The sequence below is a fragment of the Ranitomeya variabilis genome, chromosome 5 (genome assembly GCF_051348905.1).
Source record: "Ranitomeya variabilis isolate aRanVar5 chromosome 5, aRanVar5.hap1, whole genome shotgun sequence".
In the NCBI taxonomy this organism is placed as follows: Eukaryota; Metazoa; Chordata; class Amphibia; order Anura; family Dendrobatidae; genus Ranitomeya; species Ranitomeya variabilis.
In genome coordinates, this window is record NC_135236.1 from 196,205,545 (window position 1) to 196,225,653 (window position 20,109).

Consider the following 20,109-nt stretch of genomic DNA (forward strand, 5'->3'; position numbering starts at 1 on the left):
TTTGCATTATTCTCAGCACCATTCACCTTTGATGTTGCAAAGGCAGAAGAAAGCCTGCAGATGGAACTTTTAGAAATACAATCTGATTCTACACTCAGAGCAAAGTATCTTGAAGTGGGAATACCTGGTTTCTTTTCATACCTTCCTGAAAAGTTTAACAACTTTAAAAAGTTTGCCACAAAGATTATGGCAATGTTTGGTTCAACCTATGTTTGCGAACAGTTATTTTCTTTTATGTAACTAACAAAATCTTCTCAGAGACCAAGGCTGACTGATCACTACTTATCATCTTTGATCAAAGTAGGCACTGCGTTGTCATTTCAGCCTGATATACCAACAATTGTTAGCACAAAGAGGTGTCAAGCCTCAGGACAAAACACTAATGATTGAAAAAAATAATAGCAAATAAATGTTTGGTTTTTAATTGCTGTATTTTTGTTAAATATATTAGTTGCTGTTGCGCACTGCAAATATATGTTGCTGTTACATATTACTACTTCATATCTTGTTTTCATGACTGCTGTTAAAATACGTGTGTGACATTAGCTGCTGTGTGCGGCCCTCGCAACAACCTCTTGTTACTCATGTGGCCCTCGGGGTACCCTGAGTTTGACATGCCTGCTGTAATACATGTCATTTTGTGGAGGTGTATTGTCATGCACCTCTCCCCAACCACACATGGCTATCCGCTTCCTGATTTTGTCTCTTTGGTGTTATCCTCCTCCTTATCCTCATCCTCATCATCCACAACCAGTGCAACACCAGGGTGAACGTATTCCGTGATGCAAAAGTCACTTAATTTTTGTGCATGGGTGTTTTTCAGATGCCCGTTACTAATTAGAAACCAAAATAAACTCCCCCAGGGGGAACTGTCATCAAGATGTACATATATTTTTCCCATTTATTCTTAAATATTCCAGTTTTAATATATCTGCACCGTCCTTTTATGACCCAGTGTATACCTCTACAATATGAAAATATTGAAATACTATTATGTTGGTTTTTTTTTTTTTGGTTTTTTTTAATATCCCTGTCTCTGAGCTGTTGCTAGGGACAAACATATCTCGTTGGACACAATCTGGCATCATATATATGAACCTGTATTCACCCCTCCCTTTTGTTATTTACTTTCATCGGTGGATTCACATCCTTTTTTTAATTTTATTTCAGTATGATTTATCTTTAAGTCTCCTCATCCTCCACCACTAGATCACCAGGCTTAACGTCTTCTGTGAGGCTACAGTCAGTCCAATTTTTGGCAAGGGTGTCTATGATGCCCATAGTATATTTTTTAAAAATGTATCCCCCTTGGGGAAATGTTTGTCAGCCCATACACTGCGTGTCTAGGAGACCCGCTCCTTTAAATTGGGCCTAGTTTTTAATGAGGCCTTCCTCCACCTCTCATCATTTTCCACCACTAGATCACCAGGGTTCACGTGCTCCGTGCTGCTACAGACAGTCAATTTTTTGGCAAGGGTGTCTGTGATCCCAATTAAATATTTTGTTAAACATTTACCCCCCATGGGGAAATGTTTGTCAGCCCATACACTTAATGTATGGACATTACAAGTCTAGGAGACACACTCCTTTGTAATGGGACAGTTTTTTTATGAGGCCCTCCTCCGTGTTTCTTTGAAAGGGGATTGGGGTGCGTGCAAATTTGGTTCAAGGCGGAACTTGCATTCAATGCATATGGAAACAGTATGGCAGGACTAACTGAAGACTGTGAAGTGGGTTTTCCTGTGGCCATCCAGTACCTGGGTTCAAAGGCTTATTGGGGTGCATATAACTTGATAGCAGGGCAGGCCTTGCATTCAATGCAACATTTTTTCAGGAAGCCCTCCTGTACCTCTCGTGAAAGGGGTATTGGGGTACGTTGTAATTGTTGGCAGCCCAGCCACTCACTTCATAGGCAATAACAGCATAGGAGACCCACTGTTTAATAATGGCCCTGTAAGAGTATTAATGCTGCCTGATGCCCCTCTAAAAATAGGCTTTAAGACTGAGTCGCTCTTTCATAAATGAAACAAGATGTGTCGTCTTATGTCACACACCACATGGCCAGCTAGGGTTGTTAAATGTTACAATGACATTTCCCAGTGAATGCATTTGTATTGGTTGTGTAAAAGTTGAAAAATGCATAAAAAACGCTGCGTGTCAACATAGCCCAAGTGGTGGAGGAACATATTGGTCTGGGGTTAATTATTTTGCCTTATATACAAGTCATTACCATGGAAAGGATGTGCCTTAACATATTTCCTAGTAAAATCCATTTTGGTTTCGTTTTTGTATGTTTTTTGGTGCACCTGTAAAAATGGCGTGAAACTCTGACAACATTGCTTACAGCTATGACCTAGGAGTCAGAAATTCTTCCAGGGGCGATCCCCGTGATGTTCCCATGTCATTTGAGCAGTGTTTCCATCATTTTCAGACGTTTTAGATCTTAGGGCTCATACTCACTTGTGCTAAAATCGGATGAGTCTCGCATGTTAATACCTGGCGCTGCTGCAGGCACTCAGATCGGAGCGTGCGGCCGCATAGTAATACATGCAGCCGCACGCTCCACTCCTCTGTGCCAGGTGCAGTGCCGGGTATTGCCGTGCGAGACTCATCCGAGTTTCGCGCAAGTAAGTATGAGCTTTTAAAAGGACCCACGGGGGGAAGATCGCGGTAAAAATACTCTGGTTTCCCATAGATTTACATTGGGCTCGTTGCTCGGGTCGAGTACCCGAGTATTCCAATTTGCTTGACCTGAGCATTTTAGTGCTTGCTCATCACTAGTTCTTAGCACTTGGTACTCTGTATACTTCTATCAGGAAGACAGAAATGGTTACGATTGAAAAAAGACAAATGTGCAAGTTCAACTAAGTATTCGTAGAGGATATAAGGCAGCATATATAACAATTGCATGACTCAGACATTTCTTCTCACAACCAAATACATTTCTTTCTTTTAGTCTTTCCTCATAACCAAGTTCCTCCATGGCACTTATCAATTTTGTGGCTTTTTTTGTATCTTTTCCTACTCCAGGGCATCCTTTCTATGAACTGGTGCCCAGAACTAAACCTTCGTGTGCTATATGAGGTTGCACTAACACATTGTGAAGTGGCAATATTATGTCCCTGTCCTGCAAGTCAAGTTTAAAGCTCTTAAATGTATGACAGTAGAAGCTGCCCATTGACATTACATGCTGTTGTTTAGTCTGTCAACAACACATGAATCTAGATCCTTTTCTACGATTGACTCTCCTAATTTTACTCCCTCTAGAGCAGCTTTTCCCAACCAGGTATTCAAACCAATTACAAACCTTGCTTTCTAAATCTGTAGACATTAATGTACCATTATGTGTTTGTGGTACATTGTCAAATGGTAATAAACCGTCAATGTGGGCAGTCCGGCTGTGTGCAAGCAGCGTACTCTGCATTGATGTTTTAGAACAACAGTTTAGAATAAAGTACGGTCAGTCTGGACATTTAAAGTCTGTGGGTGGTCTTGAACTGGTTAGTTATGGGCAGCCACTAATTGTATTTTGTAATTCATTTTGTCATTGAAAATCCAATGTGCTTGTACACACCTTTACAGAATATTAATGTCACCAGTAGTTTTCCACAAGAGCATAGAAATCTATTAGTGTCCGAGGCGTGCCCGATGTTCCTAAGTAGCAGGACATATTGGGCATAGCTTAGCTAAAAATGTGACTAATATTATATCTGAAGGTATCCAGGTGCACACATTCTCTTCTGTGCATTGTGGTGTTCTACACTGTGTGTAGAATTATTAGGAAAGTTGTATTTTGATCACATGATACTTTATACATGTTGTCCTACTCCAAGCTGTTCAGGCTTGAGAGCCAACTACCAATTAAGTAAATCAGGTGATGTGCATCTCTGTAATGAGGAGGGGTGTTGTCTAATGACTTCAAAAGCCTATATAAGGTGTGCTTAATTATTAGGCAACTTAAACCTCCTACTACAGATCCTCTCCTCCTTTGGCTTCAAAGACCTCGCCCTATCCTGGATCTCATACCTTTCCAACCGCTCCCACACTACCTCCTCATCCCACCCTCTCTCTTGGAGTCCCCCAAGGCTCTGTTCTAGGACCCCTACTCTTCTCAATCTATACACTTGGCCTGGGACAACTCATAAAGTCTCATGGTTTCAAGTACCACCTTTATGCTGATGACGCTCAGCTCTACCTTTCTGGCCCAGACGTCACCGCTCTGCTGTCCAGAATCCCGGAGTGTCTATCAGTCATATCCTCCTACTTCTCCTCTCGCTTCCTCAAACTCAATGTGGACAAATCTGAACTCATCATCTTTCCTCCATCCCATAGATCTTCCTTACCTGACCTATCTATCGCAATTAACAACATCACGCTTTTCCCCGTACCGGAAGTCCGCTGCCTCGGAGTAACCTTTGACTCTGCCCTGTCCTTCAAACCGCACATCCAAGCTCTCCACCTCCTGTCGCCTCCAGCTCAAAAATATCTCCAGAATCCGTCCTTTCCTCAACCGTCAATCTACTAAAATGCTTGTGCATGCCCTCATCATCTCCCGCCTTGACTACTGCAATATCCTTTTCTGTGGCCTCCCTGCGAACACCCTTGCACCTCTCCAGTCCATCCTTAACTCTGCTGCCCGACTAATGCATCTCTCTCCTCGCTACTCCTCCGCTTCCCCACTCTGCAAATCTCTTCACTGGCTCCCATTCCCTTAGCATATCCAGTTCAAATTACTAATACTAACCTACAAAGCCATCCATAACCTGTCTCCTCCATATATCTCTGAACTAATCTCCCGATATGTTCCCTCACGTAATCTCCGGTCCTCCCAAGACCTCCTTCTCTCCTCCACACTTATTCGCTCCTCATCCAATCGCCTCCAAGACTTCTCCCGAATATCCCCCATCCTCTGGAATTCTTTGCACCAACACGTCCGACTATCAACCACATTCGGATCGTTCAGATGGAACCTGAAAACCCACCTCTTCAGGAAAGCCTACAGCCTGCACTGACCCCGCTGCCTCCTCATCACTACCGTAGATGCTGCCTCACCAACACCGGAGCTCCTGCAACCCTCAACCTATTGTCTCCTTCCCCATAATCCTGTAGAAGGTAAGCCCGCAAGGGCAGGGTCCTCGCCCCTCTGTATCAGTCTGTCATTGTTAGTTTGTTTACTGTAAGTGATATCGGTAATTTGTATTTATTATTATTTATATAGCACCATTGATTCCATGGTGCTGTACATAAGAATGGGTTACATACAAGTTACAGATATCACTTACAGTAAATAAACTAACAATGACAGACTGATACAGAGGGGCGAGGACCCTGCCCTTGCGGGCTTACATTCTTGGGGCTTGGGTTGGGGCTAAATTAGGGTTTGGATTACATTTACGGTTGGCATTAGGGTTAGGGGTGTGTCAGGGTTAGGGGTGTGATTAGGGTTATGGTTGGGATTAGGGTTAGGGGTGTGTTGGAGTTAGGGGGTGTGGTTAGGGTTGGGATTAGGGTTAGGGGTGTGTTGGGGTTAGGGTTGTGGTTGGGATTAGGGTTAGGGGTGTGTTTGGGTTAGGGTTTGTTACAATTGGGGGTTCCACTGTTTAGGCACATCAGGGCTCTCCAAACGCGACATGGCGTCCGATCTCAATTCCAGGCAATTCTGCATTGAAAAAGTAAAACAGTGCTTCTTCCCTTCTTTGCTCTCCCGTGCTTCCAAACGGGTTTACCCCAACCTATGGGGTATCAGTGTACTCAGGACAAATTGGACAACAACTTTTGGGATCCAATTTCTCTTGTTACCCTTGGGAAACGAAAAATTTGGGGGGCTAAAAAACCATTTTTGTGGGAAAAAAAATGTTTTTTTTATTTTCACGGCTCTGCGTTATAAACTGTAGTGAAACACTTGGGGGTTCAAAGTTCTCACAACACATCTAGATAAGTTCCTTGGGGGGTCTAGTTTCCAATATGGGGTCACTTGTGGGGGGTTTCTACTGTTTAGGTACATCAGGGGCTCTGCAAATGCAACGTGACACTTGCAGACCAATCCATCTAAGTCTGCATTCCAAATGGCTCTCTTTCCCTTCCAAGCTCCGCCATGCGCCCAAACGGTGGTCCCCCCCCCCCACATATAGCGTACTCAGGACAAATTGGACAACAACTTTTTGGGTCCAATTTCTTCTCTTACCCTTGGGAAAATAAAGAATTGGGGGCGAAAAATCATTTTTGTGAAAAAATATGATTTTTTATTTTTACGGCTCTGCATTATAAACTTCTGTGAAGCACTTGGTTGTTCAAAGTGCTCACCACGCATCTAGATAAGTTCCTTAGGGGTCTACTTTCCAAAATGGTGTCACTTGTGGGGGGTTTCAATGTTTAGGCACATCAGGGACTTTCCAAACGCAACATGGCATCTCATCTCAATTCCAGTCTATTTTGCATTGAAAAGTCAAATGGCGCTCCTTCCCTTCCGAGCTCTACCATGCACCCAAACAGTGGTTTACCCCACATATGGAGTATCTGCGTACTCAGGACTAATTGTACAGCAACTTTTGGGGTCCATTTTCTCCTGTTACCCTTGGTAAAATAAAACAGATTGGAGCTGAAATAAATTAAATGTTCGGGGTTTTTTTTGTTTTTTTCTTAACATTCCAAAAATTCCTGTGAAACACCTGAAGGGTTAATAAACTTCTTGAATGTGGTTTTGAGCACCTTGAGGGGTGCAGTTTTTAGAATGGTGTCACACTTGGTTATTTTCTATCATATAGACCCCTCAAAATGACTTCAAATGTGATGTGGTCCCTAAAAAAAAAAAAAATGTTGTAAAAATGAGAAATTGCTGGTCAACTTTTAACCCTTATAACTACCTGCCTGGGGCGGCAGGGACCAATGTGTTTCCAGCACCTAGCCTATTTTGATTTAGTAAGTATATCATGCCTTTCCTTTTAGCCTGATTTCGCTGTCTTATGGCCTTTTTGGCCCTTTATGCTTCATGCACTATGCACTTTATAAACTATGCGACTTCTTAGCTATTAAAACACATCTATTTGCATGGACATTTTTGTCTAGCTATTTATCTATATGTAATCTATAGGGTATTGATTAACTATTTGGTTTATACTTGTAATATTGGCGTATTGTGCTGGTCACTTTGTGTCCTGTATACTGGTTTCTAGTGGTTATCATTTTATTGTTTATGCTATTTTTGATTTATTGCAATAAAATAAATGTTTATTTTAGGATTATACTCATTTGTGGTGTATTTATACCCGTTTATTGTTGTGATTATGCTATTTGGAGTTTTTGGTCCTCCCTACTGATGCTTAGGACATTTGTCTAGTGTTTAAACCATTTCATCCTTACTGCTATTTCAAACAGAGCTTCTTTTCCTTTAGTTAGTTGTTGATCATCTAGAAGAATCCGATGCATTGGGTCTACATAAACAGCTGCCAAAAGAATGTTATTTTGTAATAGTAGCTCCTCTCTCCGTTTCATTGATGTAGCAATGCCACTTGCAATTAACCCTCCTCTTTGGGACAGGCGAAACATCAGGTTCTTCCACTCCTTTAAGAAAATACCTGGAGTTTAGTCCTCTGCTTGTAATTTTTTAGTCACTGTAAATGGGTGCTCTAGCAATTTTTCCAGCTCAGTCACCTGATTCCACTGACTTTCATTTAGCGTCAGTTGAGGGTTAGCCATGTCTACAAGAAAGGTTTTCAGTTCAACCAAGCACTGAATCATTAAGTAAGTACTGCCCCATCGTGTGGCTTGATCAATAATTGCCCCTTTTCCAGCACGTCTCTTCAAAATTGAGTCAACTTTAGGGGTTCTGGCAACAGTAGCCAATTTTCTCACCTTGCCAATCAGTGCAGCAGCATGTCCTTCTTGCAGACTGTCTCTTATAGCCAGCTGTAGCGTATGCACAACACAGCGCATGTGATGAATGAAAGAACGTATTGACACAGTTTCAACAAGATCATCTAAACTATCATGTTGCTGTTCATCTGCAGCAACTTCAGTTTGCTCCTCAGTTACAACACTGTGTTCCTCTATTTCAAACATTTCTGTGTCTGTGGACCCAGAATGTTCTTCTAGCTTGCTGGTCACCATCATTACTCTCATTCATTAGCTTAATAGTACTTATCATATTTGAAGCATTGTCAGTTACGACAGAAAGAACTTGCTCTTTTTTAAGTTCATAGTCTTGCAGAACCTTTTCCACCAAGACCTGGAGAAACTCACTGGTGTGATGAGCTTTGGTGTCTTTTACTGCCAATGTCTTGGTAACTATTTCATTTTTGTCACAAACAAATCGGACATTGATGGCAAAATAGTTCACTCTGTGATGTGTGCAGGCATCCATTTTAATAAACAGAACGTCCCTTGAGAGTTTTTTTAAGTTCTTCCTTTTGTTTAAAAGCTTCTTCGATTACTAATTTTCTAATACACTCTCTCCAGAGAAACACCAGCTTGCGGGCCATTTCCCCATTCAGACACATAAAAGCTGGTCGTGAAAATAATGAAATAGGCACACTAACCTTTACAACAAGCTCTATGATCTGTTTTTTAAATGTATCTACTGTCATTGTCACAGTAACTTTGTCACTGACAAAATATCTTGCAACTGATGGCTGCAAAGTTCTCTGCTCCTTTGTTTGGCTGGAAGAGCTGGGCACTGGTTCATTGGTTTGGATGCAGTCTTTCTCGTCCACTGCTTTCAGTACTTCTGGATGAAAGCGCTGTAAATGTCTCTTTAGATTAGAAGCTCTGGTAGGAGCATTTTTATCTTTGCCTGAATATGCACTGATCTTGGCTTCACAGCATTTGTTTTCGTCTGGATCATTTGTCATACACTGACAGACATAATGTTTTCTATCTTGAGTGATGGTGAAATGTTCAAATACAGCTGATTTAATGTGACGCTTCTTTGACATTCTCAGGTTTTTAATTCTGCATTCACAATCCAAATGACAATTGTTTTTCCTAAAAACAATTGTACAAAATTATTGCCAGGTCGTACAACTGATATAGTGGTCAGTAATACTGTTATTCCTCATGTACTCACAGTTAACTGATGCAAAGTTTGTTGAAAGGATAATACTTTTTACAGTCTTCCTCTTTTGAGCAGCAGCTGTGAGATGCTTGGAAGACGCACACCTAGTAAACATCTAGTCTAGAGGAGGAGCTTTACTACTAAGAATTTGCAACACATTTTCAGTTTCATACATTGTAAGTAGGGGGGTTGGGGCACCATGAGGTTAACCAAGTATAAGATTAGATAAGGGCAGTAGAGAACAGTGACACACAAGAAGTAAGAAATGTCTCTATCTCCAGCAGAACTGCTTATCACTGTTGTTCATAGTTTGATAGAACATATATATTTGAGTAACATTTATAAAATTCATATGAAAGTTCAATTATGAAATATTAATAAATTTTTTTTAAAGCTGGAGTCGGTACATTTCTACCGACTCCGACTCCAACCAAAACTAACTCCGACTCCACAGCCCTGTTTATAGGACATTTCATAACTTTCCTGTAATCTTATGAAAACATTTCCAGCACATCCTGCATTGTACTACTGTACCCAATTTATTATATATTGTTGGAGTTGGTCCACTTTATACTGACTCCACCAAAATGACTCCCGACTCCACAGCCCTGATGTAGGGGGACTTCTCTCCTATACAAATCATACTAGCACTATACTTGTTACTGGTACAGTGCTTGTGGAAAAAACTTTTAATTCATATGCAAATGAGGGGATTTTGAGGCTCCTGTGGCGAGGTCATGAGCTGGGTGCACCATTACGCCCCCTCAATTTGCTTCTTGGGGACTGTACTAGTTTGTAATGGGCAGCGCTCGCGCCTAGAGCGAATGCTGCCCATATGTGTACACATGCGCATCGGTACTGAACGTGCCAGCCGTGTTCTCCTTCCTGGTTCCTCTCTGCTGATTCTGCCTGTACACTAGAAAGCATAGCCAGCAGAGTCTGTGGGGAGCCAGGTAGGAGAACGTCCCCAGTGTGTGAGCTGCTGGCATAGTGTGTATCGGTACACATGTGGGACAGTGTTCCCTCTAGCAGTAAGCCCCATGCATCACAAGCTAGGTGGTCTTCAAGCAAAACATTTAGGTGGCGTCACAGTGCACATAATTCATGGCCACATCAAGGGTGCACTAATCTATTGTCATATCTATTGAGTCATTTTCACAAGCACTGTAACTGTTGCTGGTGGGCTTAGTCCTCTATATTACTCTGCAGTTAGTCTAAAAGGCATTTTGGGTGTGACATACTTTTATGTTCATACTTGTCTCCTCTTTCTTCCAGAGCTTTTAAGAAACATCAGAACTCAAGTGCTTATAAAGTTAATTAAGCCTTATACAAGAATACATATTCCTTTTATTTCTAAGGTAAGAATCCTTTCTTGCTAGTTTTCTGTCTCAAAAAAATGTTTTTCTGTAGACATGACAGGCAAGGCAACATATTGTCTTATACCAATATTACTTTACTCAGGTATCAAAATGCAGAAATATAATAAGAATCCTGTTATACTGCAGATTATCTGACATTTTAGTGTTTGTTCCCACACCGTTTTTGCTGAGAATTTTTCTGCTAGAAATATCGAAATATCTGCTGTGCAAACATCAATTATTTCTGGGAACTTTTTTCTTTTTATGCTTTTGGTGCATATGTCTTAATTCATTGAGTGGATTTTTTGAAGGCATACATTCCTCAAGAATTAAAATGTGGCAAAAAAATAGCATCATACGAGTGTTTTTTTTTTTTTTTTTAATTTAAACTAATAGGAATTTCAAGTGATTTATGCGACTTTTGAAGCAGATTGTGGTATAAAATCCTCCTGAAAAATCTGACCATTCCCCTGCATATTGTACCCATCATGTACAATAGCTTCTTTGTGTGTTCCCTAAATGCATTGCCGACACAAGCTGTAGCTCATCATGATAAGAGCAGGTCACCAACAAAATGAAGGTATTATATACAAATAAAACGGTTGTATTCTGCTACTGATACTGGATTTACGGACTTTGCCGGGAAATATATATATCCTTGCACCCTTTTACAGTAATCTTATAATTCCATTTTGTGTATGTTCATGCTTTGTGGTTATAACGTGCCATTCACCATGTAATATGACATTTATTATTCATGCTCTTTTCAGTACTTTAGTTAATTTGGGCACAATCTTCAAATTAATATACTTAGTGTAAATTCGGACAACATCATCTTATTTTTAAGCATTTAGAGTTCTGTCTGAGCATTTGTGTTACACATATAATGATCTCCAGCTCAACGTCAAATGATAGTTTATTATTTTGCTCCGAATTAAAGTGGACCTAGCACTAGGTCAAAAGTGGCCAGTTTTTGCTCTTTATTTTGTTCCCACTGCTTCCCTGAATATTCTAATTTTTTTTTTTGCTTATTTTAAATCCGCCGTACGGCTCCAGATATATGGACCTTTTATTTAGTACTCTTTTTTCCTGATCTTTATTAAGGGGGCGTGGCTCATTATCGTGGACGTGTCTTTGTCGCTCATCATTATTTTTATTAATATTTTATCTTGTGAGCACCGACATCTTGGTAAAGACAAGTGAAATTAGCACTAAATAAAAAGGCCTATATATCTGGAGCAGTAGGAATGATAAGAGCAAAAACTTGTCACTTTTGACCTTGTGACAGGCCCTCTTTATATAAATTTTCTGTTTAGCACTTGTGATTTAGGTAATTATTTACTGTCGCTTCAGGTACTAAAATGGGATGAGGCTCGTGAGAATCTTTTTTTTTTTTTTTTCTTCCTTCCCCCCCTGATGTACTAGTTTTGGGAAGTACTGCGTGCACAAATTATCTTCCAATGATAGCGCAGACATATTTTAGTCTGAGAACAGTTTTTTGGCCAAGATTGTAGCAAGGACACCTAATTTGCAGACTGTTATTGTTTTTGCAAAACTTGGAATTAAAGAATGTGATTCCCACTATTTAGTCAGTAACTACACAATAGAACATAGGTGCTTTTGGTATTATTCTTCAGCAATCCAAAACTAAAGATTCGGTTTCTGTATTTGTATGTTCACTGACGTATAAATCAATGGTGAACAAAAAGCAAATTGATAAGGTACGGTAGATAAATCTAACTTCCATATGAAATTATTATGAAGCCACTTTATGTAGTATATTAAAAGCTCCCCAGACTCCCAGCTTTTTGCTTGCTGGGGAAAAGGTGTGCTACTGTAAATTGACAGTGCAGACTGGCGGCATGGCTGAGCTGCTGGTACTAGCTGTGTGCCTTGCCATGTAGCTTTGCCTTCTCAGCATTGGTGGGACACAGGGGCACTGGTGGTGGCCGGATCCAGCAATCTAACCAGTTGTAGCATGCCACTTGCTAGCAGTATAGCAAACAACTTGCACGTGTGCGCTCTTTGCCTAGTAAACCAGCCATCTCTGAAGTGGCCATTAACCTTGGCAAGGAGCCGTACAATATAGTATTAAAAAAAACCCGTTCTAGAGAATGGAGAGGATTTTTAAGAAATGAGTAAATTGAAAAGTTGCTTGTTTTTACTACCACTTTGCAATTTTACCTTTTTACCGTAATACGACTTGACAACCTCTTTAAGAGACTGCATTGCAAGCAGTTTGCTAATGCATGACTATTATCCTGACAATATTCGCAAAAAAAAAAGGCAAACCGTCAAAGTACTAAAGGCCATTTGCACAGCTTTTTCCTATTCCCATAATATAGGATGTCATTAAATATATATTCAGTAGCTGACAGCTGTTGGCCACATGATCAGTCCTATCGGTAGGCTATCACTAGTTTTACATTCGTAGAGAATTGACTAACAAACTAGATTGATAAAATGTTGAGCATTTTCAGGAGTTGTTCCTTATGGGACATTTATGGCCTGTAAGTAGGATAAGCCATAAATGTCCAATACCCTCATCTATTATCAGAACTGGGCCTTTGTGCTGATGGAAAGGAAAGGTCATTCACGTGTTCAGAAATTTACAGCCCTTCCTATTGATATGTTTCCCAGATGACAGAGTTACCCGAATGACAGAGGTGCAGGAAAACCTCTGAAAAGCGTGACTGTAATTGAGCTGCATTTTCACAAAACTCCTAAAGAATGACATTTTCTTACACAATAATACTTCACAGCAGCACGTACAGCTAGATATGGTTTATATAGTGCTGTGTTTGAACAGTCTTCTAGTGCTGTTACTTTCACCCTTGTGTTCACACTGTCATGTGCTTGACATTTTATATCTTATCTGGAGTTTTGTGGTGGTAAGTGTGACCAAGGATCATGTGCGCAATTGTGTTGTAATCCGCAGAATTTCATCATAAGATGCCACTCAGCCAGCCGTGTACTAAACCCTATCCTGCAGTAATATACTTTTATCATTTACGCCATTTGGATATGTGTATATTTATTGTAGACGTCCCAGTCCTTAGGCTGTATTTTATTTCTATAGATCTGATTTGACGAGCAGGGGTTGCCATATTCCTGTCCAGCTCCACTCACTATGTCTGCGCTGGGCAAAAAGGTTGTGGGAACTCCAAAAGTTGCAACATTTTAGCGTAAACTTGTGTTTCGCCAAAATGTTGTCTATTCAAATGTCTTTACACCAGAATACTGGCGTAAGAGCTCTGATGAATCAGGCCCTAAGTCTCCATATAAATTGATATATGAATTGATATTGCTCTCTCCGTTAGAGACCTTTTTTTTTTTTTTTTTTTAATTTATTATTTTTCTTTTTTAGGAACTTAACATAGATGTAGCGGATGTTGAGAGTTTGCTGGTGCAGTGCATACTGGATAAGTACGTAATGGTTTTATACAACTTTCACTTTTTATTTTTTTTAATTAACACTCACATTTTATAACTTAGAAATTGCTGTTTGTTGCGATTATTGATAACTAAACAGTGCCTGGAAGAATGTCATATTTTGTGATTGATTGGAAGGACCATGTTGATGGATTACCTTAGTCTAAAAGTGTATTTGCATTTTCAGGTGACTTTTCAAAAGATGCCATCGTGTGTGTGTGTGTGTGTGTGGCCATCTTTGACTTGTATCCTACATTTTTAGCAATCCCTTCCACCCCCTGCACTAGAAACTGTTCCTTTCTACTTCTTTCTCCCTCAATCTCCTTCACCCTCTCCTCTCCATAGACCTTTATAGGCAGCAGGTGTAATATGAACCTTGATCGAAAGGCAGATGCATGCAGCTTTTGAGTGCAAATGATAGTAGAGCAGGAGAAAGTGAGTACTAAGGGGGAAAGAGGCATTTTTCTCTAATAAACTATACTGTGAACGTTCTTACAGTATGTTCACATGTACTGTTGGTAGTTAGTGATGAGCGAATAGCATTGTTGCTTGGGTGATTTCCGAGTATTTGGGCGTGCTCGGAGATTTAGTTTTTGTCGCCTCAGCTGCATGTTTTACGGCTGGTGGACAGCCTGGATACATGTGGGAATTCCCTAACAAACAGGCAACCCCCACATGTATTCAGCCTGTTCAGCAGCCGTAAATCGTACAGCTGCAGTGTTGAAGACTAAATCTCCGAGCACTCACAAATACTCGGGAGACCACCCGAGCAACAATGCTATTCGCTCATCACTATTGGTAGTAAAGTCTATCTTTTACTCAGTATTCTGAAAAATCTAGATACTTTTTTATTCTCGGTAGCCTATAAAACTGATATTTTTAGTTGTTTGGCTGAAGAGTTGTATGACTGTGACATTGATCGCAAAATATCAGTGTTTATATATTGCTTGGGCTTATCAAGTATATTAAATGTATTTTTTTAAGGAACCTGTTTATTTTAACCAGTTCTACAATTCTGTGCAAAAGTTTTAGGCAGGTGTGGAAAAAATGATGCAGAGTTGAGTGCTTCCAAATAGAAATGTTAATAGTTTATTTTTATTATTTAACAAAAGGTAAAGTGAAATCTGAATCCAAGCATTATTTGGTGTGACCATTTTTTCCATTTAAATCGACAGCTTAGACCTGCACATAGTTGTTCCAAACGTCTGGGAAAACTAACCACCGATGTTCTGTGGATGTTGACTTGATCAACTCCTTCTGTCTCTTCGTGTAATCACAGGCAGACTTGCTGTTGAAATCAGAGCTCTGTGGGATTCATATCATCACTTCCAGGACTCCTTGATGTTCTTTGCACTTCTGATAGTTTTGAGGACACTTAATCTTGACCAGATCCCTAATTCTGGTTGCTGAAATGCAGCCCCAAACTTACAAAACAATTTACACCATGCTTCACTGTTGCATGCAGACACTTATTATTCTACTTCTCTCCAGCCAGCCAAATACTTCAAATAGTGAATCATCTGTCCAGGGCAACTGCTTCCATGTTTGTGCACCCAGTTCCTATGGTTTTACGCATAGTTATTTTGCTTGGTCTTGCTTCCATGTCAAGGGTATGGGTTTTTGGCCACAATTCTTCTGTCGAGATCACTTCTGGACAGATTTTTCCAAGCAGTAGATAAGTTCAGCTGGGTCCCACTGGTTACTGCCAGTTATGAGCTGATGGCGCTAATGGACATCTTCCTATTTCATTATTTGTTTGCTGCACTGCATTAACCCCTTCACGCCACGGCCCTTTTTCGTTTTTGCTTTTTCATATTTCACTCCCATCCTTCCCAGAGCCATAACATTTTTATTTTTCCGTCAATATGGCCATGTGAGGGCTTATTTTTTGCGGGACAAGTTGTACTTTTGAACGACACCATTGGTTTTACCATGTCGTGTACTAGAAAACGGGAAAAAAAATTCCAAGTGTGGTGAAATTGCAAAAAAAGTGCAATCCCACACTTGTTTTTTGTTTGGCTTTTTTGCTAGGTTCACTAGCACTGACCTGATATTATGATTCTCCAGGTCATTACGAGTTCATAGACAGCTAATATGTCTAGGTTATTTTTTATCTAAGTGGTGAAAAAAAATTCAAAACTTTGCTAAAGAAAAAGAAATGCGCCATGTTCCGATACCCGTAGCGTCTCCACTTTTCGTGATCTGGGGTCAGGTGAGGGCTTATTTTTGTGTGCCAAGCTGACGTTTTTAATGATACCACTTTTGTGCAGATACGTCCTTTTGATTGCCCGTTATTGCATTTTAATGCAATGTTGCGGCGACGAAAAAAAAATGTAATTCTGGCGTTTCTAATTTTTTTGTCGCTACGCTGTATAGCAATCAGGTTAATGCTTTTTTTTGTTGATAGATCGGGCGATTCTGAACGCGGCGATACCAAATATGTGTAGGTTTGTTTTTTTTTTTTTAATTGTTTTATTTCAGATTGGGCGAAAGGGGGGTGCTTTTAACTTTTATATTTTTTTTTTTTTTTTTTTTCATATTTTAAAAAAAAAAAAATTTAACTTTTGCCATGCTTCAATAGCCTCCATGGGAGGCTGGAAGCTGGCACTACTTGATCGGCTCAGATGCATAGCAGCGATCATCAGATCGCTGAAATGCAGGCTTGCTATGAGCGCCGACCACAGGGTGGCGTTCACAGCAGGTTGGCATCAGTAACCATAGAGGTCTTAAGGACCTCTATGGTTACCATCCTGACGCATCGCCGACCCCCGATCATGTGACGGGGGTCGGCGATGCGCTCATTTCCCGCCGCGTGGCCGGGATCGGTAGTTAAATGCCGCTGTCAGCGTTTGACAGAGGCATTTAACAGGTTAATAGCGGCGGGTGAATCGCGATACAAAACAGCTGACATGTCGCGACTTTGATGTGGGCTCACCGCTGGAGCCCACATCAAAGGGGGAGACACGACATGCGCTGTACTAGTACGGCGCATGTCGTGAAGGGGTTAAAGGGAACCTGTCAGCAAGTTTTCCCAATATAAAGTACGGCAACCACTTTTAAGGACACTTACAACATTTTATTATGTTGTATGCATGTCCCCAATCCCCTCTGCATAGTACAATAAAGACCCTTTTATTATACCCACAGATGGTGCAGTCTGGGCCAATGGGCGTTTCTAGTCTTGACGCGATGTCTCCTCTCTTCCTACAGTTACACCCCTCCTTCTCTGCTTCATGTGGATGACACATCCTACATCATCCACACAGTGTCTCCCAATCGCACTCTTGCGCGGGCACACTTCTCTCTAACCTGCGGAGGACAGAGCAAAGTACTGTAATGCGAATGTGCCCGATTAACTTCCAGGTCATTGGCTCTATTTCGCCTTGCCTGGTGAATGTGCAGTACAATACTTTTCTCTCTGCCCTGCCAAGTGTAGAGCAGAGTGCCTGTACAGGAGGACACTGTTGATGATGTAGGGTAGCACATGAAGCAGGGAAGGAGGGCGGCAATTGTAGGAAGATAAGAGGTCTGGATCCAGACCATTGGACCGGACCACGCAGTTTGTGGGTATAATAAAAAGGTCTTTTCTGTACTATACATACAACAACACTGTGAAAGAGGCTTTAAAGGGGTTGTCTCGTCCAAATTGATAACTCTGCAGTCACTCTGTGTATGCGTTGCGGGCATTCGGTAGGGTATGTCTGAGATGCATACTCCCGGCCAGTGGATGCGGTTCGCTTCCAAAAACTTCAATGGAGCGAGGCCACGACTACTCGACAGGAGTATGTATAACTCGTACATACCCTCCGGTCTCCGCTCAGAAACCGGCAAATCCCTGCAGTGCGTTCTTGCAGTGAGTTTATTCATAAGTTTGCAGTCACACAGAGTTGGACGGGACAACCCCTTTAAAGGTGGTGGTTTTACATTTTATTGGGAAAACCTGGTGGCAGGTTCCTTGTCTGACCTCTGCCTCTATTGTGCTCAACGTTGTCGGTTTCTTGCTGCCTCATAAGAGCTTGAACAACACATCTTGGAACCCCAGTCTGCTTTGAAATCTTTGCTTGGGTGAGATCTTGCTGATGCAGTATAATTACCTTATGTCTCAGCCCTACTATGACCTGTTACATGAAACTGTCTTTTCCAGCCTCACCTTTTGAAGCAGCACCGTTCTGTTCCTCGCCTAGTTTTAAGCCTCATCCTACACACCTGTTTTTATTTAAGTTGATTGTATTTCAACTAGTGATGAGCGAATATACTCGTTGCTCGGGTTTTCCCGAGCACGCTTGGGTGATCTTCGAGTATTTGTTAGTGTTCGGAGATTAAGTTTTCATCGCAGCAGCTGAATGATTTACAGCTATTAGCCAGGCTGAGTACTTGTGGGGGTTGCCTGATTGCTAGGCAATCCCCACATGTAATCAAGCTGTCTAGTAGCTGGAAATCCTTGAGCTGCTGTGATGAAAACTTAAAGGGAACCGGTTACCCCCAAAATTGAAGATGAGCTAAGCCCACCAGCATCAGGGGCTTATCTACAGCATTCTGTAATGCTGTAGATAAGCCCCCGATGTATCATGAAAGATGAGAAAAAGAGGATAGGTTATACACACCCAGGGGCGGTCCCACTGCGGTCCGGTCCGATAGGCTTCGCGGTCCAGTCCAGGGCCTCCCATCTTCTTACGATGACGTCCTCTTCTTGTATTCAGGCGCTGGCGTACTTTGTCTGCCCTGTTGAGGGCAGAGCAAAGTACTGCAGTGCGCAGGCATTGGGAAAGGTCAGAGAGGCCCTGCGCATCGCAGTACTTTGCTCTGCTCTCAACATTGCAGACAAAGTATGCCTGCGCCGGAGCCGCAGCTTGAAGACAAGAAGAGGACGTCATCCTATGCAGATGGGAGGCCCCGGACCACGACGCCCATCGTACCGGGACCGCCCCTGGGTGAGTATAATCTCACAGAATGCTGTAGATAAGCCTCTGATGCTAGTGGGCTTAGCTCCTCTTCGATTTTGGGGGTGACAGATTCCCTTTAATCTCCGAACACTAACAAATACTCTGAGGTCACTCAAGCATGCTCGGGAAAACCCGAGCAACGAGTCCACTCGCTCATCACTAATTTCAACCTACATATGAAAGTGATGATCATTATCACCTGTTTGGTAATGGGTTACTCATACACCTGACTATAATTCTACAAAATGCCTAACTTTGTTCAAGTTTACCTAGAAGAATTGATTCTGTTGTGAAAGCAGAGTGGTCACACCAAATATTGATTTGATTTAGATTTTTTTTTTGTTCATTTGCTTTGCATTGTTTTAATTGATAAAAAAAATACATATTAACACTTATATTCTTGAAATCATTCTTACATTGCACTTATATATGTTATTATGTTATTTATATTATATGTGCAAATATAAATACATTTTTCCCCCCTCATATTATACACAATGTGATTTAAAATCAGATTAAAGCCAACAACTATTAATACTAAGTGTTATGCAGTGATTTAAACAATGACCTTTCATTTTTGTTAACGTTTTTTTTTTTTTTTTCCTCTGTTTTTGATTGTAAAGCACTATTCATGGACGGATTGATCAAGTAAACCAACTCCTGGAACTGGACCATCAAAAGCGAGGAGGCGCACGATACACGGCTCTAGATAAATGGACCAATCAGTTGAATTCTCTCAACCAGGCTGTAGTCAGCAAGCTTGCTTAACAGAGAACAAGCTTTTACATAGCAAAACAAGTACTTAAAGGCAACAGTGCAGTTAAATAACCCTTAAAAAGGACTTTGGATTGGTAAAGACGAACTACTGTGGGTTGGTGTTTGCACCTTGAAAAAAATCACAACAAAAGGAAGTGCTTTTCAATCAGCTGGTATGTGTTTCGCTGCTGCATTTTTCCCAAGAGAATAAACTAAAACAGCTTTAACCTCCAGAAGATAACCAAAATATCACAGGATCTCTGCTGTATTGTCATCCTACCCTGTAAAATGTAACATTCTAGTAAAGTTTGCCACAGGCAAATCATGTCCCGAGCGAAGGTTTTGTCACCATTTTAAAACTACACATTACACTTGGTTTGGTATAAACGTATTTTACCTTAAAAAAAAAAAATATATATATGTAAAATAACCTGCAATAACTTGAAATTCGTATCCTTTCAAAACTTCCTTGTATAAGCTGATCTGCTGGCTGCATTTAGCAAGAATGAAATGAACATATCTGTTCCCGAATAGGTATATTCATTTGTAGACTACACTTAGAAGGTGGCAC

General features: G+C 41.0%; 1 protein-coding gene across 2 annotated transcripts in view; it reads left to right on the forward strand.

The window, feature by feature from the left end:
- Positions 1–19,865, forward strand: part of COPS2 (COP9 signalosome subunit 2) — a 115,043-nt gene extending 95,178 nt beyond the window's left edge. For both annotated transcript variants that reach the window (XM_077263714.1, XM_077263715.1), the window contains exons 11-13: positions 10,325–10,407; positions 13,775–13,833; positions 19,406–19,865. In XM_077263714.1, the coding sequence (XP_077119829.1) occupies positions 10,325–10,407; positions 13,775–13,833; positions 19,406–19,550 (287 nt within the window). In that variant the 3' untranslated portion in view covers positions 19,551–19,865. The remainder of the gene's footprint in view (positions 1–10,324; positions 10,408–13,774; positions 13,834–19,405) is intronic.
- The last annotated feature ends 244 nt before the right edge of the window (positions 19,866–20,109 follow it).